The 26,866-nt window shown below is 44.3% G+C and overlaps 1 protein-coding gene across 10 annotated transcripts in view; it reads right to left on the reverse strand.

Moving 5' to 3' along the window:
• Positions 1-425: 425 nt before the first annotated feature.
• The window catches only part of LHFPL2 (LHFPL tetraspan subfamily member 2), a 157,698-nt gene continuing 131,257 nt past the window's right edge, over positions 426-26,866 (reverse strand). For all 10 annotated transcript variants that reach the window (XM_009240837.4, XM_002815684.6, XM_009240838.4 and 7 more), the window contains 2 exons: positions 24,989-25,599; positions 426-4,390 (listed from right to left, as the gene is read on the reverse strand). In XM_009240837.4, coding sequence (XP_009239112.1) covers positions 4,134-4,390; positions 24,989-25,418 — 687 coding nt within the window. In that variant the 5' untranslated portion in view covers positions 25,419-25,599 and the 3' untranslated portion in view covers positions 426-4,133. The remainder of the gene's footprint in view (positions 4,391-24,988; positions 25,600-26,866) is intronic.

The raw sequence follows: 26,866 nt of genomic DNA on the forward strand, positions 1-26,866 counted from the left end.
CTTTTATTTTTAGGGATGTTGTTGGAAGAGGAGGATGTGTCTTTCAGTTGACTTTTCCCCTTGTCACTGTTACATATTTATGTTTGAAAATCCCTTTTTAATACTTCGGAGCATTTTCATATTTCATAGCTTTACTTTAAAATTAATATATGTTTATTAATAGTTGAGATGTTTTTTCCTATTTACAATTGTGTTGATGCTTCTTCAAGGAAGAAATACATACTTGACGTTAAAGATAACCCAGGGTAGGGACATACATGTTACTAGTGAATGGGATAGTTTAAAATACCTGAATATCTTTTTTCCATTCATCAATATTACATGTAAGTTAGTGTTTAAAATAAATGTTGACTGATAGGTATTTTCTTGATCAGATTATACACATCATATTGAAGCCAGTATACTCAGACCTGAAAGAATAAGAATGAATTTGCAAAATCTTGTTTAATTAAGATCTGGGGAGGGGAGCACATTGTGAAAATACATATGCACAGGAACCGAATCAATGCTAGACAAACAATGTATTAGTTTACAATATAATAGGAGAACTACAAGTTTGAAGGCTCAAATTGTGTCCATCAGCTGTAAATACAATTTTATATTTGGCTCAAGTGGCTGTTGAATATCAAGTGGTGCCGAGTCCCTCCAGAGCACCTAATGACCCCCTCGGCCTTGGAAGGAGTTTCACCACAGTCTCAGAAGAAATCCCAGTCGTGCCTTTAACTCTTTTGGCCCTTGGGAGTCATTGCAACCCCAATACAAATGCCGGCCCAGGGATTTCCAGTGGCCACAAGTTATTGCACAGAGAGGTCTGTTCTAAGCCAGACTCTTACAGCTAAGGAGGTGTGAGATTAGCTCTTAAATACTGGTCTAGCATTAGCATGGTCTATAAAAGCACGTTAAGAAATAGCTCCTCAGTGATTATGTACCAGCTACTGGTTATTCTACTAAAGAGAAAAGGCAACATGGCAGCTTCACATTTCACATGAAAGACTAGCATTAACTGGGCCTGGCGTGTGGGCTTAACTTTGACATAACTGTAGTGATTATTTTAGACCCAGGAAAAAATGATTTCATACCAGTCTTTTCTTCACATAAGATTTGTGTAGCATTAAAATTATGGGTTACTGAATAAGCCATGAAGGCAAAAATGTGGAACTCTCCTTTGCCAAAACAGAAACATCCCTGTTTTGACTCCTGTCCAGTTTCCAAAACAACAAAACATACATACACCTTTGTTATTGCACATCTTTCACACAAACTTGCGTATGTATAATATACATATATATTTTTAAATATGCTACACATAAAAAAAGACTATGGCACTTTACAGAATATATGTTTAACAAAGATCATTACACCACAGATGTTTGAAAACTATACAAAAACCCTTATACAATTAATGCAACATTGTTTGAATTATTAGCACACAGGTTTAAAGAATCCACAGAATCCAAGGCAAATATTTCTGCCTCAGAGTTCATTGAGAAGCGCAGCCCATCCCATCCCGTCATGAGACTTTCTTTAAGCACAAATTCAGGCAAAATAAATAAGACTTTCCTGGTAGTAATAATGGTCCTATTTATTAGAGAAATAAGTGTGGGCCAACAATCTATTTTTAACATTTCTTTCTAGCATATTCCTCATACCCAGTGGTTTTTAAACAGCTGTGGGGAAGAGTATGGTTTAGATTAGCATGATTTTAGATGGTTCTTTCATCCCAAGCCTGGCTAATGGATTCAAGGTTTAAAAGTCCCAACATTACCTTTTTACTATTTACTAAGTCAGTGTTTAGGTAGTTTTTAGTGGTTTGGGGTTTTGTGTGTGTGCGTACCTGTGCTTTTGTCTTCTGTTGCGTTCAGATTAATAACACAAACACTGTCAAGTGAGTTTATTATGGCCAAGAAGTCACACTCCCTTGTGACTGTTCCCAGGTTGATCTAGAGGTACACTGCCACCTTAGCCAAAGAGCAGGTGATGGACATGCTCGGAGGATCCTGTGAGCTTAGGACTTAACTTGTAAGGACACTGAGATTGTAAACCTGTCAGAAAATGGTTTCTCTATCCAAGAAAGAGAAAAAAGTGAGTCTTCTGATAAGTTTATGGAAAAATTTTGTTTTTCATCAAGATTTGTCTGATGAATGGGATTGTTTTTAATGAAAATTGTCAAGGTTTGAGACTTGGTTAGAACATTATAAATGTACACACAGAGACAGGAGCTTTGTCCAGTGGCTCCTCCAGCCTCTTTCTGTGTGGTGTTAGAGCTGTGGTTAAGGTTTCCTAGGCTGCTATGAAGATACCCGTTTTTTTCTTCACCAAAATCACAGGATTTACATCTCACTCACTTTGAATTTTGGTTCAGGAATGGGAAACTCATTAAGGCTAGTTCCACACCTCCCACCCCTTTTGCCCTTAGCCCTTAATCTGTGAGAGAAGATGGTTTCTCATATAGGCCAAACACCAGAATGTAGTAAAACTTTGGTTGTCCCATTCCATCTCTGTATAATTATCTGTTCTGCACCAAGATACGGTGCTTTAGACTCAGACAGCTTTAACATGATTCACTCGGGGCAAGGTTGCAAAATCTGAAATCAGGGTTGTATAGCTGGTAGCACAACACACAATACCTTGTCCACATAAGGTACTTTTTCAAAACAAAGTCCTCAAGTGAGCAGATTAATGAACCCAAATACCTACACTTTTTCTCTTTCCAGAAATCTGGCAGTTCCATCTCACTTTCTTAAAGTGCTAAGGAGTGTTTCTGTATCATGATACAATTTTGAAGCTCCCATAATGTCAGAGTAGCTTGTTTCTGCACTGCTCTGGTCATTCTGAGATACTATCTTCCTGAATCAGTGATATTGGTAATTTATGGAAAGTAGATTAAAAGCCCCTGAATCCTTATTCATAGTGGTATTTGATTCTTTTTGTAAACAGGTATAGGCAGTGCTGTGACCTTGATCTAGCTCCTCTTTTTGAATTAACTTTGTCCTCTGTGCTTTCCTGGAATCTTGGCTGCAGTTCTTTAGTTGCAGCAATTTAATGTTATCTCAGTCTGCTTTCAGGATCAACACCAGTAACTACAAAAACTTAACTCCCATAACTAGCTTCTTTTTGTTGTAGAATGCCATTCTGCTACTGTCGGGACTGGAAATAGAGCTGACTACCGCACGGTCACCAAACGGGGAGGAAAGGTCTCCCCCCAAGTGCCAAGATTCTGGCAGGTCCTCCCAGTGAACATCTGAATGAGCCACAGCTAGCTTGGAGACCTCAGTCCCTGGAAGGAGGAAACAAGAGTGAGGTTTCCTCTGGCAGTCAAAGCACAATCCTAACCTTAGAAGAAAAACATGTGATCTCCAGGAGAAGAGGAGACTGGGCCAGAACTGGTGCTAGCCTGGCTGCTGGGAAGAGGAAAAAATACGTTTTCACTAGCAAGATTTCATATTTTTGTTCTCATATGATTGTATAGGTCCTTATTGTTTCTTTACTCAAATTTCTAAAATCTCTGGAGTGACAGTTTAGTTGATCCACCTTACCCTAGGATTCAGCCTAGAATAAGTTCCACAGCATGACTCCACGCCATCCCTGCTGACCCCTTTGGTCAGCTAAGCAAAAGACTGTCTTGCTGTGCCCTTTAGCACACATCCTGTCCCCAGTAAGTTTATAGTTTTCTGTTCGTTGGAGACACTTTGAAAGAACAGAGGAAAACAAAAACTCCAACCCAAAACCCCATTCTGAGGCAGAGATGCTCACAAACAAGCAGTGTTGGAGTAGAAACAGCCTGCAGATCTGGCGGACGGTCTCTTCCGTTACCAGAGAAACTGCTGCCCTAGTGATTTAGATTATTATCCTTCATTGAACCTGGGGGAGATGGAGTCTGACAGAACTTGGCAACTCCAGGTCAGGGATTATATACTATTTTCATGTTCCATTCCTTATAATGTGCACTGCAGACCGCCTGTCCAGTAACTTTGCGTAGCTGGATGTGGCCTCTCATTGGTCCTGTTTAAGCCTCGGGCCGTGGAACGTGGCTTTGGTAGGTAAAGGTTAGTTCTCCACTTGACTCAAATGATGAAACTGTGGACTGTTTCACAAGATTACTCAAGGGAGAAAATGGCATTGTCTCTTCCAAACTAAAGGAGGCAGATGAGGTTTTTCCCCTCTTCAATTTCTTCCTGTACTTTGTCACTAGAGGTTGCAATTTCTGCTTGTGCGGAGAAGACAGCACAGATGAAAGTGAGGACTGTGCCCCCGATGGCGGTATAAAAGGCCCAGCCCAAGGAGCAGTCTCCAGGTTTGTAGGCAGATGCATAATGTCCACAGTAGTCCACGGCCTTCTGGCAACCCCAGCCAGCAGGGTAGAGTATCAAACCAAGGATAAGGAATAGACCTGTAGAACAGAAGAGAAAACAGATTAGAAAATCCCCATGGTGTTACAACTGTCCAGATCTGTTGTAATTGTTACTTGATTTGCTTGCTTTGGGCAAGGGCATCTATTCTGCAATAGAAAGTGTTAGGACTGTTTCATGCAAACTAATCTGACCTGATCAAGAAGTATCACATTATTAGAAATATTTTCAGCCACTTTTTTACATGTTGGAATGTGAATCCACTAAAAATTTCTCTTCTAGAAAAGCAAACTGGTACTCTTCTTCTTCTTAAGACAGAGTCTCAATCTGTTGCCCAGGCAGGAGTGCAGTGGTGCAGTTGTAGCTCACTGCACTTGAACTCCTGGGCTCAAGCTATCCTCCTGTCTCAGCCTCCCAAGTAGCTTGGATTACAGGCACACACCACCACACCCGGCTAAGTTTTTAAGTAGAGATGAGGTCTTGCTATGTTGCCCAGGCTGGTCTCAAACTCCTAAGCTCAAGTGATCCTCCCACCTCGGCCTCCACCATGCGTGGCCAACTTGTTACTATGTATTCCCACAGGGCTTTTGGTGCACTGAGCATTTCTCTTTTGGTCTAAGGCAGATGTTGGTAAACTAAGGCCCTCAAGCCAAATGTAACTTTATAAGTAAAGTTTTATTGGAACACAGCTGTGGCCATTCATTTTTGGATGCCTATGACTGCTTTGCTATGGTCTGCAAAATCTAAAATGTTTACTGTCTGGCTTTCTGCAGAAAGAGTTTGCCAACTCCTGGTCTAAGGAAATTCACACACAACCATCTGATGTCAACCTGATTAAATGCAAGAGCAAGGGCCACGAGGGAGACCAGGTCTTTACCTGATTGTTAGTGCTTTAAGTAGGCCAGATATTTCTGTATTTATATACACATTTACAAACAAATTGCAAACTTTGTAAGGACTTTCTGTCTGCATACTTTTAAGAGAGTAGACACTAATAAGCTTTACTTCCATTTTGCTGACCTTACTACCTTGTCATTTTAAACACCTATTTTCCTGTTCTTCACAGCATTACTGCTCACTATATAACCAGAATGCATCACTTGAGTTATTTTTCCTGCCTAGTCCCACCAGAGCTAGGACTAGGGTGAGCCACAAAAGGAGTCGCTTGCTGACCTTCAGGTATCAGCCCTGTGCCTGCAGTGGGTGCCTCACCCTTGCTGCAAGTCACATGACAGCAGCTCCTCCCAAAAAAGCCAGAGGCCTGAAATGACAAAGGCAACCTAGGCCCCCCCAGATTTTACCTGGCAACACTTTAAAACTTTCTTGGTAACAAATCTTTAGGCCAGGTGCAGTGGCTCACACCTGTAATCCCAGCACTCTGGGAGGCTGAGGCGGGTGGATCACGAGGTCGAGAGAGTGAGACCATCCTGGCCAACATGGTGAAACCCCGTCTAACTAAAAATACAAAAATAAGCTGGGCGTGGTGGCACACCTGTAGTCCCAGCTACTGGGAAGGCTGAGGCAGGAGAATTGCTTGAGCCCGGGAGGTGGAGGTTGCAGTGAGCCGAGATCGGGCCACTGCACTCCAGCCTGGCGAAAGAGTGAGACTCCCTCTCAAAAAAAAAAAAAAAGATACTGCAAGAGGAGGAGGAGGGCAAAAACCTTTTCTCTGAAAAATTCAACCTGTGTAATCAAGAATGCTGTATCATAATCAAAGTTCCCACTTTTTAGATACCTGGGAATATCAATTCTATCCTTGTGAATTAATCTTGGCATCTTGGCTCTAAGTTCTGTTTCTTTACCTACCTTAACTGAAATTCTCTGGGTTTATCCCACCAAAGCTTCTAAGTCATTTACAGCAACTTCCCCACAAAGAAAACATGACTGACTTTATGGCAGTATGAGGCATGAAGGAAGATTGGGGACAGTGTTTCAACTCACACATCACAACTTTCACAGTGGTCTTCATCCTGTGATGGTGTCCAGCTTGGCATGTCACTACCAGGGCATTTTGGGATCCCAGTGTCTCCACCCCATCCCATTGTTCTTCTCAGATGGCCTCAAGGGACTTTGTAGAAGGGGTGGAGTAGAGGGAATCAATTCAGATGCTCATTGTCTGAAGAGGGGTGATTCACAAGGAAGTCTTTCTAACCCCCGGCCCTCTATAAATCTGAGTGGTGGGAACCTGGGAGGCAATGAGTTGTAGCAAGGAAATGTGATTGGTGCTGGGAAGAGCAAGTGAAGCTGGAGAGAGGCTGTTAGAAATGACCAGCAGCCAGTTCCCCCAAGGCTAAGGCAGCCAGTGCAGACTCTTGGTCGTCTGGAATATAGAAGGTCCTGAACCACCGCAATGAAACGGTAGAAATCAAGTAGCAGAAAAGACCCCATAGTCTAGTGTGAGGACAGGAGGCTAGAACACAAACCAGAAATATGGTGGACCACAGCAGAGACTCACCAAATTGAGAGGTGATTCTGTTAATAGTTAAGAGCTTTGACTTTAGAGTTTGAATCCAGGCTCTGCCCTGTATGAGCTGAGTGACTGACATACAATTCCTCACCTGTAAAATGGACTAATCCATCACTCATAGGTGGCTGAGAATCGTGAAGTCTGTTCTACCATTGTAACAAAACTGGAAACAGATGATGAGCCTGAACACACGTCAAAAGCCCTCGGCAGGCCCCTCCCACACAGAAGCAGATCAGCTCATTGTTAAGGGCATATTTTGAGAAGTATAATAATTTGGGGAGAGAGGAGATCCCCAGGCTACATTCAGTACTCTTGAAAAAATATTCTCCATCTGAACAGAGGTTTGTTCAGCTGAGATCTTAAATGATTTAACCAATTCTTAAATATTTCTAAGGCCTATGATAAACCCCAATTAATCCTGTCTGCATCCCACTTTGTTCCCTGTGAAGCCTCTCCCCAAGGTATGATGGGAACGTTAATAGTTTTCTCCCTCCAGGTCCTAAGGTGCCACTCTGGTGTACCCTCCGTGGGCCTTCTGTACAATCTCCCCCAGCCCGGCATGCAAAGGCACTTTTGGGTGTGCTGCAGCCTCTGCCCTAAAGCTCTGAGTGTAGGCCTGAGGTGAGGCAGCATTAGCTGCTCTTCCCTTTAAAAGACCAAAGTGTTCATATTTTTTGTTCCAATTCAACATTAACTGCACATTGCATTTGTATTATATGCACACTTTAATATATTATGGACAGAAAACAAAGCATGGAGTTTGCTGTCACATACCAGCTCTGCCACCTTGTGCCAGGCTCTGGCTAGTTGTAAGGCGCAAGAAATACCTTAATTTTGCTGTCTTGGGTTCTCTGGGGAAGCAGGCAGGTTTTACATCACTTAATACAATCCTTATTTTTGATAGCATCAAGCTCCTTTCCACAGCGTGCTGAGCCCCGCCAGAAGCATTAATTGCCCTGAGGCGCTCCCTTTTCTAATGGCTCAGGTGTGACTGCTGAGGGGCTTCAGGCCATCTTCAAATCTTGTGGCTGCTCCTGGCTCAGTTTGTGAATAAGGAAAGCAGGGAGACGCTTGCTGTTGTTTAAATCACCTAACGGTGCCATGCTTGTGAGCCTGTGGAAAGCTTCAGCTTGAATATTTATAAGCCCACAGGAAAGTCCATGTGAGAGAGTAATACAAAGCGGGTGAGGTATATCTGCCCTGTGGGTGTGAAGTGTGCCAACCACACGCTGCAACCTGGGCAGCCAGCCCCGACAAACACAAGAGCGCCTTAACCCAGGGCTCCGTGGGGCAGTGGAGGAAGTCACCACTGTCCACTCTGCCCTGACTGGTGGGCCTCTGCTCCCAGTGCCCATCACAGTTATCATTACCGTAGCCAAGGCCATGGAATAGGGTTTGAATCCAGGCTCTGCCCTCTATGATTCCTCACCTATAAAATGGACTAATATCTAAGAGAAAACTGGGCCTTCAGGTAAGCAAAAATAAATTTTTTTAAAAAATCACATTTATCATTTCTTTGGGTATGTAGATAAAGCCTCTTCTACCAAAGGAATCCCAGCAAGATCAGTGACTCGGGTGTCCCTCTGTGGTGAATGCCACACGTAGTCCTCCCCTCACGAGGTCCACAGTGGGAAGCAAAGCTACCTGTCTGAGCCCAGCCTGGCCCTGGTTCTCCACTGCTCTTAGGCCGAAGCAGCTTCAGAGCAGCCTGGGCAGGAGTTCCTGGGCACTGACAAGCATCCGTTAGGCACAGACTTCATCCTAGCAGTCACAAGAAACTGTCAGTAGTTGATAATGTTTACCTACAAGAATTGTCATTTCATACGACTCAACCTACTATTTGATGATTACCCATTTCTATCCTAGACTTTATGCTCCATGAGGGCAGGGATTTTTGTGTATTTAGTTTACTGCTCTAATGCCTGTGCTTAGAATGATGCTGGGCACACAGTAGGCCCTTAATAAAAATTTATTGACAGTGCAATTTGCTTTGTATAAAATATTTCTAAACCACAGTGCCCATGGAGGAAATCAGTAAAATAACTGAGATACCAGTCAATAAGAATGAAATGTGTCAGCAAGAAAGAAAATGGAGACCCTTGGGTGATTGATGTATCCTGTTCTAGGCCGGTGAGCCCTGCGGTTTAAAAGCAATCTTGTGCCCTGAATTCCAAATGGGCTTGATACTAATAAAACAATTAAAATCAATAACTTCTTCAATGGGCATATGAGACAAAGGCAAGAGAATACAGTAACAGATACGAAGTTTGCTGGAGACTTGGAATGGTTTTTCTGGTACTCAATTTGGAGTACACTCACTGACTATCAGCTTGGTCATAGGTTACGTCCAGAGGCCAAATGGAAGGTAAAGGATGCTTTGGACTGGGTTTCACATGACAGCTGAGCCAGAAAATGATATGTCTGCTCTCCCTTTGCAGCTATTAAAAAAGCAGTTCCTGAAGTGAGGCCATCCTCTCTGGTAGTCTCTGGGGCCCTGCCATCACCTTGCTTCACTGCACTGTTGTTTTGGGGGTATGTTTGTGTGTTGTGAAGGGCAATGGAAAAAGGAAGGGACTAGGGCTGTGGGCATTTATTTTCTTCTGCCTGGCGTCTCTACCTGATTCACGACTGGGTCGCAGCAAGCCCAGCTGGGAGGAAGAAGAAATGGGGGGAGAATGACACTGGCCAGCCACCAAAGACAACGCAGCCACCATGGACAGAAGCCATAAGTCACCTGGAGGGCTGGTCACCTCTGCGATGGCTCAACTTGACAGAATGGTGCCCTAGAAGGTAACAATTTTCATAACCTTAAAAGACATCTGACATCCTCATCCCCGTGTTCTAACAGCCTCATTGTACCAAGGGGGTTAGAAGACATTAGCATCTGCTGGCAATGGGGGGATCACATGATTCAACCTTATCTGTAGAAGAAAAAAACAAATGAAAAGCTGAAGGTCAGTCACTTGGACTGCCCAACAGGTGCCACCTCCAGCTGGAGACAGAGCCTTGACAACCTCACCGATGGTCATGGTATTGCATTGGGATAGCTGGTGCTGGCCCTCCCAATCAGCTGGGCACCAGCCATCCCAGTGCAGCACCTGCCACACCCCGCTGCCATTTTCATATTTTCCTCACAGAAGTTTTATCTACCTGTGCAAGAATCTTCAGAGTTTCTTTGGGGAATCTAAATATGTGGTTTGCATTTAACACAAATAATCGGACTGGGCTCTGTGAGGGCAGAGGCTACACAGAGGAACACAGTTTTATCACTGTGTTCCCAATGCAAACGTAGGAAACACACCAGGAAAAGCCAAGTCACAGTCCTGATTTCCTAGCAACATTTTGCACTGACTGTGATCAGACCAGTCACAAATTTATGTCTTAGGTAAATTTTTAAAATACTGCCCTGGAATCAAATAATGGGATATCAAATACTTTTAATCAAATCCCTTAGGTGGGAAGAAAAGCATTTCCATAGTCCTGCCAGTCCCCCAGTTTGGGGAAGGCTAGATGTTGCTGCATACAGTGAGTATTTCACTGGGTCGGAAGGTGACCACGTCAGTCTTTCACAGTGAGGGATGCTAGGAATGGAGGAGCCAACTCTGAACCACAGCTTTTCAGTTTGTGAAGAAGTGGGATAAGGCTCCATGGTTATTTCACAGCCTTTCTCTGGCCACCCCACCCCCTCCACATCAGTCATGATTACTACCTTCCTTCACCACCTGCTGGCCAATGGATGGGACTCAAGGTTTCTTGTCTTTGTGGGTCACCAACCATTTGTACAGAAAAAGGCCTTTTTTCCTGCCTGAAAAGTGAGCACTACACAGGCTGGCTCTTTGTTCCACAGAGTAACTGTCTGAAGAAGTGAGTCTTTAGACACCACACTCCCACTTCCCCGTCACACAGGCTTCCAGACTAAATATTAAAGACTAGACCTCAGCTTGCAAAGGCAATTCTAAGAACAGAAACAAAAGAAGGTCACCTGTTACCACCACCAGCAATCTGTGGAGAAGCCACCACTGAGAGGGCCAACACTCAGCACCTTTACTAAGTCGAAATCAAACAGCTTATTCCACAGCTGTGAAATATCTGAACGTCTCTGGAGAGAGTTCACGGCAGACAATTGACAGCAGATGTAAAGTACCTCTGATCAACGTGGGCCCCACTTAGGAAGTTCCCGAGCGTGTCCACGGAGTGTCTGCCATGTGCTTGCCTTCACAGACCATTTACGGATGGCCATGGCTGGGTTATAGGAGTGGGATGCTGTAGGGTTTCAGAGGCTGGTGATAGTCAACAATCTAGTCACACTACACACATCACCATTCCTCAAACGGGCCTGTTATTCACAGTGACCCCCTGGACGCTCAAGCATCTGGGCATACTCTCCCTCATTCCAATGCAAATGTTGCCTCCCCGGGAAATGTTTGTCACCACTTCCTGCCACAGGGTTATTCTCGTTGTGTTCCCACCTCCTACAGACATCCCTCTTGAGCTCTTTCTCACTTTTAAAAATTTATTCAATAGCTGTTTACTGAGGGCATTACTCTCAACCCTGATGATAAAACAGTATCCTAGCAGGACTCAGCCTCTTGAAACAGAAAAGCTTTGGTATCTCCCATACCCAGCACACTTCGTGACACTTTTTAGGAACTTGGTTATAGGTTAATTAGAATCGATACGAATTCTAATGAGACATTACAACTTTGCCTTAACATTCACTGATAAACCTGCTAGGTGTGTCACACAACTAGGTCAAGAGTTCATATTCTGTCTTTGAAATAGCCGGCCATTGGCCCCTTTAGGAACATAGCAGACCATCTAACTATTAAACATCAATTTATCTTATAACATTTTTCTGAAAAAATAAAAAACAAATCCCTCTAGTGTTTCGTGTTGGTCTGCCCTGTGACTCAGAGGGCTGTGGATCTAGCTAAGTCTGAGCCCCAGCCTTTGTTGACCCAGCACAGCTCACTACAGCATAATGCCCAAGGGCTGCCCTGCCACTAAGTTGCTTCCTGTATTCCATCTGACACAGCTTAGACAGTATTCCAGGCTTTTCAGGGGTCACAGCTTCACAAAGTACTGACGGTACTAGAATAAAGGAAAACTCTGACAGGACAGTTATTCTCATATGAATTTAAGATCATCAGCCAGTGCTCTGCCTCCAGATGGGAAGCCTCACTGGCTTTTCCTTCTTGGTGTTCTTTGCTGTTCCCCCTTTACCTTTCCAGTCTAAACACAGGGGTGCCCAGGACTGACTCCTTGGTCTTCCTCCCTATCTGCATTCCCCTCCTGATCACAGTTGGCCCCATGGCTTTAAGTACTACCCCAAGCTGAGTTTTCATTTCCAGTTTTGAACTCCAGATGTGCATATCCAGCTTGGCCTCTACTGGGATGTCTAGCAAGGCACTTGAAAATTATGTCCAAACCAGGACTCTTGATTTCCATTCCCCAATCAAAACCTGTTCTTCACCTTGTCCACCTCATCTCAGCAAATGAGAGTTCAATTCTTAGACATGTGCAGGTCAGAAACCTTGCTATCATCTTTGACTCCTTTCTCAGAAATCCCACATTACTCTATCGGCAAAGCCTGTGGGCCTTCATTCTAGCTGTTCCCTTTGCCTGGAATGTTTTCTCCTGATACCCACATGGCTAACTCCTCTATCTCCTTTAAGGCTGTGGTTAAATCTCCTCTTCTCAATAAATCCTACCCTAACTATCTTCAACATTCCCTCTCACTATTCCAGCATACCCCGGCCTCTCTTACCTGGGCTACACCTTCTCCTGGCTCCTGTACCCTATTGCACACTACCTTTTAACATACTATATAGTTTACTTATTTTGTTTATTGTCTGCCCCCCGCCAGCTTGAACGTAAACTCCATGAGGACAGGCAACTTTGTGCAGTTTGTTCTTTGTGTCCCAACTGCCTAGAACAAGGTCTGACGTGTAACAGGTGCTTAGTAAATATTCACTGATTTGAATGGATGAATGAAAAGATAAGTTGATGTGATTATATTACATTTTTAAATAAAGCTATTGTAGAAAGTTCTTGACAAGTTTTTGAAATAGTTGGAGGAAAAGCTTCAGTTTGCAATTCTGGCCAACAGAACGCCAGCTACACAGTTACTCCTGAAACACATGTACAGACAAACCACAAGACTGGTCTTTTGCATAACTGCCTGCACTGAAAACCTTCCTGGCTACAGAAAATAGCTGGTTGTTAGGAAATCACATAGAAAAAAGTAGTTAGTTGATTAAATGTAATACACTTTCAGGTATGTAGAGACCAGCCTGAGTCTAGGCTCAGATCTCCGAAATTGTTTCCAGCTTGGCCTGGCTGCGGCAAGGACAGCTGCCAAGACAGGCCGCAGCTGACCTGTGAGAGCCTGCCAGGCACTGGCCGGGAGAGGAGCAGCACGCGGGAGAAGGACGGGAAAAGACAGGTGAGAGAAGACAAAGGATACGTGGGGGAATGAGGTGAGCCACGGCCACTTGTGAAAGAGGCAGGGTGGTAAATATTAGAAGCAGTGTGAGCCTGGAGAACGGAAAACACCACTGGGAAGGTACCGGCACTATGGGCAGAGGATGCAGAACTGTTCTGCAGCCCAGGAAAACGCCCACTCCTCTTGGCAGCATCGCAGATCAACCTCTGAGGGTGGGGGTGTGTTTTTCTGTTTCCAGTAGATGTTTAGAAGTCAGGCCATCTGTCTCAATCAAGTGTACAACAACTGGTGACTGAGTAATAAGCAACATCTCTGTGTGTGGTTAATGCTCATAAGTGTGCTTCCCTCTGTTTTCTAAGTTTTTAATCTTTCCCCAAGTCATCTTCCATGCTGATTAGTCGGAAGTCATTCTGGCAGCCCCTAACAGCTATTTGTAGGCCACCAACTGTTGCTAGGTGGAGATATTTTCTCTTTTACAATATCCTAAGGCAAACTGTCAGACAGTCTGAAGGCTGTGCTTTGAGGAGGGCACATGTATCAGACCACATCCAGTTCCTTCGCCACTGAATTTGCCATTAAGATATTCTCATCCCAAAGACCACAGTGTGAACCTGCAGACTTCCCATGTGCAGGGACTCTGGAGACACTCTGCAGTACTGATCCTTACTCACCAAGACAAGAGACACCCTACTTCAGAAGAAAGAGACATACATGATACAATTTAGAATGAATGTCTTGGATAAAAATAATAAAAAGTAAGTGGATAACCATCTATCTGGAAAACTATCCAGTAAAAAACAGAAGTCTTACTGTGACATAGATGCACTTGTCCCGTTATAAAACAGCACTTGTCCCATTATAAAACAGCACTGGTTCCAAGACAAGCTGGAGGCCTGAACTGCGATTCCACTGGAAACATGTTGATAGTGGTAAAGAGTGCTCCTACTCTTCAGTTTCTATGGCTCTAGCCCTATCCCCATCTACACTCAGTGCCTCTTACGCAGTCCTCTACACATAGGGCAGTGTTGACCAGCTTCACGTGCCATTTCTGATGCCCATTTCCTTTCCAAGCATCACTTCTTTGGAAGAACCTTCTGGAAAGGTCTTCTATAGTAAAAATGATAGATTCCAAAGATGAAATGGAGATGAAACTATAAACACTGTCCCCCAAATTTATAATATACATTCACAATGGATACTTTAGTTGGAAGTTTGTAAAGATGATTAGAACCCTTTAATAATCATGAAGATAACTTACACTAACAATGGGAGCATTTCATTCTTGTTGAGCACTCTATGCTAGGCACTGGTTAAGCACTTTAAATATAACTCGTGCAGTCCTGATAGCAATCCTATGAGGTTGATGCTATTAATATCATTTGACAGATGAGGAAACTGAGGCACAGGAGGGCTAAGTAGGGTTACACAGTTAATCAACAGCAGGACAGGGACTCAGAGAATCTGGCTCCAGAGTCCACTTCCTGAGCCTTATGCTAGAGTGCTGTTTTACTGCAGACCAGAGACTAACTTCCAAGACAAAAACATTTGTCCAGCTGAAGAGGGGAGACTGATATGCATTCAAAAGCTTGCTTAGTTATATCTACGAGGATTAGAGAGCAGGTGATAAGGAACCGTTATCAAGTGAGAAACCACAGGAGTGCCGTGAGGGGTTATGGAGAGTGGAGACTGCACCAAAATAAAGGGTAGCCTATTGTCAAGCAGGTTGACTTGCTAATCCTATCGCAAAACAGCAGCAAGATAAAGAAATTCCATCTCCACTCTCTTCCATTTGATCTGAATGTCACCAACCTTACTGAAGCATTAGATGCCACTTTGGAATGGCTGCCCTTGGTCCAACCAACTTCTAGAAAGAAGCCTAATGAACAGTCAGAACAATTTAAGGCTCACTATGATGTGAACCTTGTACAGAATGTGAAACACTTGTGTGAGCAGAAAACTGCAAACAGCACCAAACCCACTGGACCAGAAGGAAAAAAAAAAAAAAGAGCAGTATAATCAACTGACGACTTAAGTTTTTGCTCAGATCTTGTATGCTTCAGAACCATTTGAAATTACAGGTCCATCCAGAAAAATAATGCCATCCACAAAATCATCCATAAAAAAACACATCCAAGAAAGCCATCTGTAGCCAATTAGACAAAATTGGGCAATGAGCATCTCAGTCCCAAATCTCTCCTCCAATAGGTCAGGCCACTGTTCAGCCATCTCACCGCCCAAGCAGCCTTTCTCAATTCATGGAGCTGATGATCTTTGTCTTTCCTGACTGCCTCCTACCCCTGAATCCTTGCACCACTATCTGTGATCCAGTGGGTGTTAGTTAAACCCATGTCATTGAGGGATCTTCTTATTCCTATGTCTGCATGCAGGGGAAGCTGCTCGTAATCTCAGGCATCTGGCTCTCGTGAAATCTTGCTTAAAACAACTGGAAACACCAGAGGGTTGGGGGGAGGCAAGATCTCTTCCTTCCACCCAGGAAGAGTTCTGGTTCTGTACCCTACAAGCCCAAATGAAATTAGCAAAGGTATTCAATCCTGCTTGTCTTCCTCAGATGCCAGATGGGCTGCTATCTTCAGTACCAAAACTTCAGTTAGCCACTCAGAGTCTGAATAAATAAAAGTAATATAACAAAGTAGGAGTTATAACATGAATCAAGAATTTCTGCCCAATAATGATCACTTTTGGTTAATCTATAGCTTTGCCCATTAAGGTTCTCCAATGAAAACTTTTTCAAAGTCCAAGCAGAATTTGGTTTCAGTGATGACCAGTTCTGAAGTGATTCTTCAGATGATGGCTCATCAGTTACTTATGCCATAACTGTCTAGGAGGGCCGGGTCTATGTCAGAATTGAGACTTAATGGCGTTCGTTAAATTCAAACACCTATAAATTTACAGCTGGGGCTAGAAGAGACTAATCAGCGGTTCCACAGATATGTGCCTGTCAGCGAACACACATTTACTGAGCATCTACTATGTACGTAGTGGGTTCCATTCTGAACACTAGAGGTATAACTGAAAAGACACGTCACACCCTTGTGGGGCTTCCTTATATTCTAAAACAGTGGTTCCTACACTTTCTGGACTTTACAGTCCAGAAAAATTGTTGGGAGGTCAACATTTTTTATTTTGCTAATAAGGACACTGAAGATAGCCTTTATTATCTCCTCTCATTTCATAAAAGAATATTTTAATACAAGAAGGGCGAAGGATGTAATTGGAAAATAAATGACATTTCTTTGAAGTGAATACATTGGCTTGATGAAATGTTACTACACTTACTAAACTTCCTTGATTTTCCTATGAAATGGGAGAAGCCTTAGCACAGACTGGACCAGCACTCGTTCAAAGGAAGCAACTTCTGGCTGAGGGCCCTTCTGCGGGGTAAGAGATAGGGGAGTGTAGAGGGTACCTGTGTTAAGATGCGGACCCCTTTCTAAGAAGCCTATTTATTTACTGTGCAAGTATAGGGTAAGGAGGCTCTGAGTCTCTTTGGAGTCTAGATCCAAACTTGTTTAAGTTAGAAGAGATGAGGTCTCACTGTGTTGTCCAGGGTAGCATGCAGTGGCTATTCACAGACGTGATCATATTGCACTACAGTCCCAAACTCAAGTGATCCTCCTGCCCGACCGAGTAGCTGGGACCACAAGCATGAGCCTACGCGGCTTACTCCATCTCATTTTAAAGTTTCAAGAGTTCGTGGACAAGCTAAACCAGGCTTAACATCGACATTTAGTAACTCATTTAGCTCCAGGGGACAGATCAGGAACTAGAAGTCAAAGGGTTTCCTGGCAATAAAAGGGTTTTTGTGAATGACTACAGCATCTTTGAGAGCAGATATCTACATGTTATTTTAGTACATGATCAATAATTTTAGAAGCTTTAACCAGTAAGATTTTCAGAGACAAGCAAGAGAAAAAGGGAAGGAACTGGTTATTTTCAAGTGTCAATTAAAAAAAAAGGAGCTTGCATTAATGCTTTTGCTGTTTCCCCAGAGAAATCTAGTAAGATATCCATTTTCTACTAAAAATACTCCCATGATATTATAGTTGGCAAGAAAAACACTCTCCAGGGTGGAGACAAGATGACAGATGAACATAAATAGAATTCTTTAGAAGACAATCAGAGCATAGTTGTCATAAAAAGATCTTACAACCAAGGTCCCCAAAGGAAGTTTCTGTTATAATTACTTGAAATTACTGGCCATCAGTTAAAAATTGTCTGCTGCCCTTAGGATATGTGGAGAAACAATCTAGAAGAAAGATGCAGTTTCTCCATTGTTGAAGCCTCCCTCTTTCTCAGCAATAATTCCTGTTTAAAAGCAAATTACTTCTGCGAGCAGTTTTTAAAGCCTTAACTCTAGAATGTTGAAATACATCTCAACAAACTAATCTAGCCAGATGATTCCTTCCCATCAGTTAGTGATGAAGACTTGCTTCACATTCGGGGTGGGAAGCTGTTTGTTAACTGGCTTACATGCAACTGAAAGAACTTTATGAAATACGTTCTCCATAAGTTATTCATCAGACAGGCAGGATCACAAAAGACAGAGCTCCTGCTTGACTATAACCAAAATACATTGATAATTCAAAGTAAGTTACCAAAATAAATAAACTGCAAAATGTAATGTGTAACAGGGTAAAAGGCACTTTTAAAAAACATAGTTACTAAGCTATGGAATTTCTAGGACAAGTAAATTTCTTGCCTGCTGAGGTCTTTGAGTGCAGATAATGTTAAATAATTCCTACTACAACAAACCAGGTGCTGTCTTTTCAACACTACGTCCCTGAACGTGGCCTCTGTCACTCTGAACACACAGCCACTCTGCATTTTGAGTTGAAATTACTTAAGAGTTGTGGACACGTATTTGTACTGATTCTTAAAGCATTTTAATATTGGCTTCACTTTCTCCGTATGTGTAGTTTTAGATTTAATATGTACTGGTGGCTGTCTTTAAAGGAAAAGGTTGCTGGCCATTTAATAAAGCTACTGGGAAGACCATCTACAATAAATGAGCTCATAAATGTGGCTGACCGCGCTATAGGACAGTTCTTCATAGCAGATGCAGATTATTTTTGAAGTGACTTTATAGCTTAAAAGAATACCACCTTTGCATTAAGTCCCTACAACAGAGTGCCAGAACTGCTCATGTAAATATTCAGAGCCATGCTTAAATGATTATTTGTTAATGTAATTTGAACATAGATCATCCAGGCTCTGTGATAATTTATGTCGACAATTAAGTAGTTGCCATGGCAAACCACTTTTGCATTTTATTTGCATATCAATTGCTATATCAGAATTTTAAGAGAGTTTGCAATTTTCTTCCAGACTTTCCAACTCATTCTTTAAAAACAGGTCCCCGTCTTGGCTGGGCGCAGTGGCTCTGCCTGTAATCCCAGCGCTTTGGGAGGCTGAGGCAGGTGGATCACCTGAGGTCAGGAGTTCGAGACCAGCCTGGCCAACATGGTGAAACCCCGTCTCTACTAAAAATACCAAAAATTAGCCAGGCATAGTGGCAGGTGCCTGTAATCCCAGCTACTCAGGAGGCTGAGACAGGAGAATCGCTTGAACCCGGGAGGCAGAGGTTGCAGTGAGCCAAAATTGAGCCATTGCACTCCAGCCTGGGCAATAAGAGCAAAACTCCGTCTCAAAAACAAACAAACACAGGTCCCCATCTGTAGATTTACTAAATTAATACCTGCTTGGTCCACTTGCTTTTCAGCAGTCATTTTTTTATTTAATGATATGGTTGAATTCTTCATTCCCTTTATATATTATTTATTTTATACTTCTTTTGCTTCTCTATGGTACAGTTTGTGAAATGATGACTCTCTAATACAGCCTGGGAGCAGAACTCAGGAAGTTGTAGACCTGCATCTACAGGTCTCTGCACATAGTAGGCATCCAATACAAGTGCCTAAGACTGAAATTCTGACCTACCTTCTCACAACATGTCTGCATTTTTTTTACTTTTTACCAAGGGACTACTAAAGGCTGATGAATTAGGAAATGTGTCGTATCAGTGGTATTTTAAAACTGATTCAGACACGGAACTGTTGGACCTGACTTCTGGTGGAGCATCATCTGTCTGGAGAGCCAGAAACCAAGAGCCCCCCTTTGGCAGCCAGAAGTCTTCAGGGCCTTGTGCTCACCAGGAAGAAAAGGAAGGGCTGTTCCCTCTACTCTCCCCATGCCTCTTTGAGGGTATTCTGAAGGTGGGCAACCAAGGTCACACCACCCCAGAGAAAGCCCGGTGACTTTTTCAGGAGTAAAATCCTGAGGCAGGGCTCCATGTGCGCCAGGCATCTCCATCCCTCTCCCTATGCTTCCCAAGCCCCTGTTCTGATTTCTCTCCTCTCAGTGGCTGACCTTGTCTTTTGGGCCTGGGAGTGAATGAGTAAGGCATGAGATCAGTCATGGGGTTGGGCTATGGTCATAACCTTGATGCTTAAGGTGATTTTTTACCCTGTGTAAAAAGCAGTAAGAATACCAAGTCCTGGAGAGTGATCAGCTGCATTTCATATACCCACCCATACTTGCACGCGTCAGATTCATGACAAAAGCAATTCTATAAGCGGCAAAGGCAAAACCCCCACGTGTCTGTCTCTGCTTTTCCTTTTATTGTTTTTTTTCATGTTGTCCTCTTTCACCCTCAATCATTGCTCACTTCCAAGAAGGCTGAGCCTGCATACACCAGGCCCTTCACCGCCACTGCCAGCGCCATTCCCACGACCACACCCTTCACCCCAGCCCTGCAGAGGCAGGGTTCAGCCCCAGGGCAATCTGGTCAGACTGGTGGGGCAGCTTGCTAAGGCTGTCCTGCTGGACTGAGACCCATGCAGACAGAGGGCTGGAGGGAGTAGAGTGTGAGAGCCAGCCCAGCATAAAGGGAAGACTGGAAGATAGCAGGCAGCTGGCTGGTGGCTCATGCTTATGGCGGTCCCTGTGGAATAGGCCCAGCCAGCACAAGTGAGCCAAATCCTGAGCTCAGTTTAATGGCTTCGGTCCCAAACCTGAGTCACTGGGGATTCCATGGACTTCTAAGAGAGCCCTACACGCATTTCCAAAAACAAACTGCTTGATGTTGTCATGGAAAACCTGGATCTTTGCATTCTACGGTTTCACCATGGATTACATCCAGGTCACAACCTAAGGAAAACAGCTGGCAAAAAGCCAACCCTGCTGGCTGATCACCCGGCTTTTGTAATGAATCCCAGAGGGATGCAAACCGATGTGTGTTGCTGCCTCTGCCAAGTCCTTGGACAAATTCTCACCTCATGAAGACCAATCAACCTGTGATTTACTCCGCCAGGAGAATCTCGGAAGCCACCTGCAATCAACATTCAACGGCTAGAAGCTGCCTCCAGAAAGCGAAGGAATGGAAAATGTGTGTGTCAGGGGAAGGGGAGTGGGAGGAAGGAGCTCTTTGTTTTCCTGTCAATTTGACTGCTCTCTTCTGCCTTTTAAAAAAATGATCTGAGGACACCCCTGGTTACACCAAAGCCACAGGACTGCTGTGCACCCTGAGCTCCAACACAGGCAGGCTCTTAAGGACAGGGAAGGCCCCTACACACTGTATTTGTGTTTGACTGGAACAGAATAAGGTCAATTCTAAAAGCTACAAGATATCCCTGTTCCGTAGAATGCAACAGATCTGGGAAACAAATAATATACTAAAACTTGCCAAGAAAGCAGAAATACTTTGATAATGATTCTATAGCTACCATTTATTATTTACTGTGTGTTAAGCACTATGCTTAAGCCTTTCTCATATATTATCTAACTTAATCCTCAAAACACTCCTGAGCTATAAACTATTGTTATACCCATTTTACAAGTGAGAAAACTATGGTTCAGAAAAGTGAGGCAAATTGGTCCGTGTTTCACAGGCACATTCAGGTGAGGCTTGAACCCTCATTACTGAGTGAGTGCTGAATGTCAAGGACATGTGCACAGTATTTAGAAAGTATCAGCAGGGTGTCCACCTAATGGTGCCCTGAAGGCAGATCCTGCTATCTGGATTCACATAACAGGCAATAATTATATTTCATTACTGCTTAAGTTAGCCCAGAGTTTGGGATTTCCATTGAAGTAGCAGATTCTTTCACACCCAGTTTCTAAACTCAGAATATCAAGATTTTGATTATTTATGCTGTGTTTTTTTATAGACAGTGAAGGCTACACAAGCCTGTGGCCTATTTATATCTTAAAATTAGGTGTAGCAAAAGAATATGCTTACGATCATTTTTCATCCAGTCACATTTTTGCCAAAATGTAAGTTGTAAGAACAAACACAGCCTGAGTGTATTTCTAAAGAATCCTTTTGTTGCTCTGGCAACAGCCTCCTTTCTCACCATTTGTTTCAGTGTTGAAGAGATCCAGTGTTGAGGCGGAGGGGGCATAGGGAGAGAAAAGGCCGATGCTCACAGCTGCAGCAAGTCCTTGCTGAGGCTGGGGCTGACCAGAGGCTGTCACAGATTGGCCAACGGGAGAAAGCAAGCCAGCCTTTTCAGATGCCAGTGTGGCAATGTCCTCAGCCACAGATTCAAGAAGCACAGCTGCCCTTTACATTGGCTTGAAGTGCATGATGAGACCTCCAATAGGGGAGAAAGTGCCTACTGAATCATGAGAAGGATAGCTCAGTCCCTCTTTTTCATGATTTCTTCTCTGGGTGATGCTAGGCTGGAAGGAGAAAAGAAACCAGTTCTTTCCTGTATTTCAGCACTTAGTCTTAGATCAGTGGCTCCTAGACAGCAGTCAAACTATGCAGGAATCTCTGCCTCCTGCCAATTTAAAATTCTGAGTAATTTCAGAATTTTTGAGATGCTGCATAAGTAACAGGGGTAGGGAGGAAGTTAAAGCTTCCAGACTGGAAAGAGGCAGAAGATCAGCACCAGCCCTCAGGAGTGCTTCCACTTCTTTCTCCTCAACCTTCCTCCCAGAGACCTTGTGCAGAGAGAAAAGTCAGAAAAAACTCACTGGAGGCCAGGATCAGTGGCTCACACCTCTAATCCCAGCACTTTGGGAGGTGGAGGTGGGTGGATCACTTGAGGTCAGGAGTTTGAGACCATCCTGGTCAACATGATGAAATCCTGTCAATACTAAAAATACAAAAATTAGCCGGGCATGGTGGCGGGCGCCTGTCATCCCAGGTACTTGGGAGGCTGAGGCAGGAGAATTGTTTGAAACTGGGAGGTGGAGGTTGCAGTGAGCCAAGATCATGCCATTGCATTCCAACCTGGGCAACAGAATGAGAATCTGTCTTAAAAAAAGAAAAAAAAAAAAAACCAACTCACTGGAGTGTTCAAATAATACCTGAGAGCCATACTAATCTTTGTGCAATAATGAACACCTTGCCATTAATGTGATGCACACCAGAGTACCAAAATATGTTGGACTAATCCACATTCAGACACGGAATTCACTCAGTTAACACCTTATTATAAACTGCGTGTAAACAGTCTTGAAGGATACCTATGCTTTGCTTCTGAATGACTGCCAAAGATAGGTTTAGTGTTATGGCCCAAGATGTCCCACCCCTTCCAGTAAATGGCCACTGGTTTGCTCAAAGGTAGTTAGATCACCATCAAGTTCCTCAGGATAAGAAGCACTCTTACATGACAAACCAGGAGTCTCATCTACATACCAGCAAATCAATAAAGCCCATAATAAAGGCATGAAATCATCAAGGATGTGCAAGTATAACAGAGCGAGGGAAAACTAAACAGAAATCCTTCTCTCTGGTCAACCAGGGCTCTTCAACAGGATTAATAATTTGTGTGTGCTGGCTTCCCTTGAGCTACATGTTTGACTCTTCAAAAGCCTTCAGTAATACTTCTCTGCAAAAGTTTTAAGATACATACATGCACACACAAACACACACACACACACACACACCCCTGAGGCACCGTGTGTCCAAGGAGAATAAAGCAGGGACATTTCTCTGACAAGAAAATGATGACTCAATCTTGAAACCCACCTTTAATATTTCTGGGTGGTGAGATGCCAAGCTGAAGGGGAGAGTCGTCTTCAGAAGTGAGTCAAAAGGGGACAAGGAGCTTCACAGAATCAAACTCTAAGCCTAAAAAATCTAAAGGAAGGTCGTATTTTCCAATCTCCCTATTTTTCAGAAGGAGAACGCTGAGACCCAGGGTGGTACATTTATCTCAAGTGAAACTGCTAATGAGGAGCAATGCTGAAATACAGAATCCTGGTCTCCCAAATTCCATGAGTGCCTGGGTCACTTGTGGTATGGCTGATCCTGGCAGATGGAAAGATGAGGGACCTGAGACTTGTCCCTTTGGGCTAGAAAGTTTAAAGGGCCTGGTGTCTGGATGGTGTATTCCCCCATGAAAGCAAATCAGAACTAAGGAGCAGGCCCTCTGTCATTTCTCTTGGTCCATTACTCCCCATCCCCCACCTCCAACCTACACAGGGACCTCCTAAGATTTGAGGAACAGTAAACTTTATCTTATCGGCTGTTTGGGAAAAAACTGTCATTTGATCTGTTTATTTGGAAGCCAGCCCTGCTGAGCTCAAGAGTTTGCTATGAGGCCAGCTAGAGTGAATTCGTTTGGGGCTGCTGCTTTACAGCCCTGGACATATGGCTCAGTGCATAGCTTTATTTTGAAAAATCCTGTGCACACAGCTCTAGAATTTGCTGAGGGATGAATCACCTGTGCCCCTCATTTAGGGTTGTAGGTGGGTAACTTTGTCCTGTTAGAGTCTAGATGAATGTCTTGGTTAAAAAGTAAGCACTTGTTTTCTGAATATCAAAGCAAGGAGTCTACTCCTCTACTTCTTTGGGGATGTATTCAAACTCAGCCGTGTGTTTGTGTGTGGGAATTTCTGTCACCCAGAACAAGAACCTTGAATCAAACCTAGACAGATTGTTACCCCATTGGTTCAGGACCCACCTTTCAAACCCATGCGGGGAAGCCTACGAAAGTACTGGTAGCAGTGGATGCTTTCCTGCAGCTCACAACCTTCTCCCTGGGACCACTGTAAAGAGCTCATGCTTTTCTTTCCACCCATTTCTAATAAGCTCGTTAGTGAGAAATTCCCAGAAAATGGAAGAGTTAGCTTGCATTTTCTGATCTGAATGCACAGAACATTCTGTCAGGCTCTAGGAGACAGACAATTTAAACCAGAACATCACTAAACAGAGCAGCTGATACTAATTCCTTCCCAGCCGGTGTCTTCCCCACCCAAGCTGAAATCATCTGGGGGCTGGAGCTGAGAGTGGATGGGGGAAGCAGGCTTGCTGCTTCTTAATGAGCGCCCCCGCTTACATTCCTCTTAGCATAAAGTGCTTGCTGCAGGTGGGACTCACGCTCTCCATAATTCCTCAGGGAGTTGCACTGAAGTGGAGAGCATGCTTTTAATTTAATGGGAAAAACAAAAAGCAGGAGTAGTTACTCAAACTAAAACCAACAACTTAGACCCCGAGGAAATAAGCAATGAGGAGGACCATGTAAGACCAGAGAACAAGCCTGTCTTCCTGTGGGGTAAGACAGGGGAAAGAGACCCATGCGAGCAGCACACAAACGTCGCCTAGAACGGAAGGGGCAAAGGAAACCTGAATAGACAGAAAGTGGTCTTCTCCAAAACTGGCAGGAAGCGAATGCCCAGTGCCAGAGTACGCTGCACCGGCAGCTCTCCATCCCTCCATCCCTCCATCCCACCGTGTCCGGGGTCCTGCCTTCTTACCTGCAATTCCTTGCAACAGCCCACAGACGTTGAAGATGCTTTTCTTCATGATGCTCTGTACACACATGGTGAAGACGGACACCAAGGCCACCATGCAGAGAATAAAGATTCCCACAGCCAGGAAAATAGCTGTAGCCTGCCAGAAGCCGCTGGCGATCTCGCCGAAGCTCTCGGCGTAGGGCCCGCACAGCGTGTCCCGCTGGAAGTGCTGCACCCCTGGGTTCCGGATGCAGCGGGCGTAGATGCCCAGGGTCGGGTGGTAGGACTCCGGGGAGCCCCCGCCCGGGCCCGCCGGCTCCACGCCGCCGCGGCTCCTCGCTTTCCCGATCAGCCAGTCTGCGCTCATGAAGGCAATGAGCTCGGCAAAAGCCACCACAATACTCAGCAAGGTCCAGAGCATCGAGCGACAGGTGACAATGACATGACACATATTGATGTTCCAGGCGAAGAAAGAGGAGTCCACGGAGTTAATCGAAACAAGAAAGTCGGTGGGGAAGGAGGCTCGGACGGCCCGGGAAGGAAGTCGCAGCTGCAGTCATTCACTCCCGCCGCCGGCCGCGTTCATGCTGGGGACACCGCTCCCGGACCCAGAGCACTGCCTGCGGCCTCACCTAGGGGAGAGGGAGGGCGGTTAGCAGCGCCGCCAGGCCCCGCCCCGCCTTCCCGCCGCGCAGCAACACCGTCCAAGCCCGGCCCGTGCCCGCAGAACCCTGCCAGCAAGCCCCGGGCCTGGCCAGCATATGCCAGGCGGTTGTTGCACTGGCTGCATTTGTTTCAAGTTCTTCCTGACCTCACTGCACTCAGAACTCAATGTGGCAGTTAACCTTATCTTTAGGGAGCACTATGGAAGGAGGCGGCCAGTGCCAGGTCGTGCTCCCAACCCAGGGGGCACTGTCCTTTTAGGACAGGGCTCCCGCTCCCTCATCTTTTACTGGAAAAAGTCAAACAGCACAGGGATCCAGAGAGAAGGAGGCAAGACTGGCAATCAACTCTATTAGTGGATTTTTTGTTTTGTTTTGTTTTGAAGTTTGCAAGACTTTTTGCATGCTGTTTTGGTACTAGGTGAGCTAAGTTTTGAGAAACTTGCACCAAGCGCTTTTGCTTAACAGTAGAGAGTAGCAACACCCCGCTTTTATTTCCTGGAAATTAAATTACTAGCAGAGACATAAGTGTGTTTGCTTCATAGGTAAATAAGAAACAATCCCATGAAAAAGAATAAACAAAACATTGCTCCCATACCTATATTTTATCCATTTTTCACAGGGTGATTTTTAGACAAAATAATTTACACTAATTAAAACTCAAAGAGGGAAAAAAAAACCTTGAGTTCATGACTTACTTGGGGAAATTATTTTTAAAAGACATTAATGACCGTTAACTAAGCGTCATTACAAATGAGTGGACTTGTTGACAATGGAAACTTGTCTATGAAGAATGCATCCCTTGAATTGTCCCAATTCATCCCATGTGCCTCTGCCTAAGCTTCGATTCACCCCAGGTCGGGAACTCAACATGCCCATTGTTTCTCATTTCACAGAGGCCTCATTCTGTCTCCAAGGAGGAATGACTTCATTACCAGAAGACATTGCTCCAGTGGCTCAAGCCTTCTTCAGAGGAGTCTGGACCCTGAAATGGGGGCCAGCAGGGCTGGTTTGCAGCCCCATTTTCTGCCCCATTCCAAGGCCAGGAACAATCACACAGCTCTCATCTGGGCACATGGCCCTGCTCTGAATGATTAGATCTCATTAACCGACGTCAAATCAACTCCATGAGAACTGCAAAGAGCCCCCTGGCATGTTGGGAGTGGGGTGAGGCAGGGAGTTATTGAAGAGGAAGAGAAGTGGAGAAATAAGGAAGCCCAGTGTCAAAGCTTAAAAT

Source organism: Pongo abelii, chromosome 4 (assembly GCF_028885655.2).
Source record: "Pongo abelii isolate AG06213 chromosome 4, NHGRI_mPonAbe1-v2.0_pri, whole genome shotgun sequence".
Classification (NCBI taxonomy): Eukaryota; Metazoa; Chordata; class Mammalia; order Primates; family Hominidae; genus Pongo; species Pongo abelii.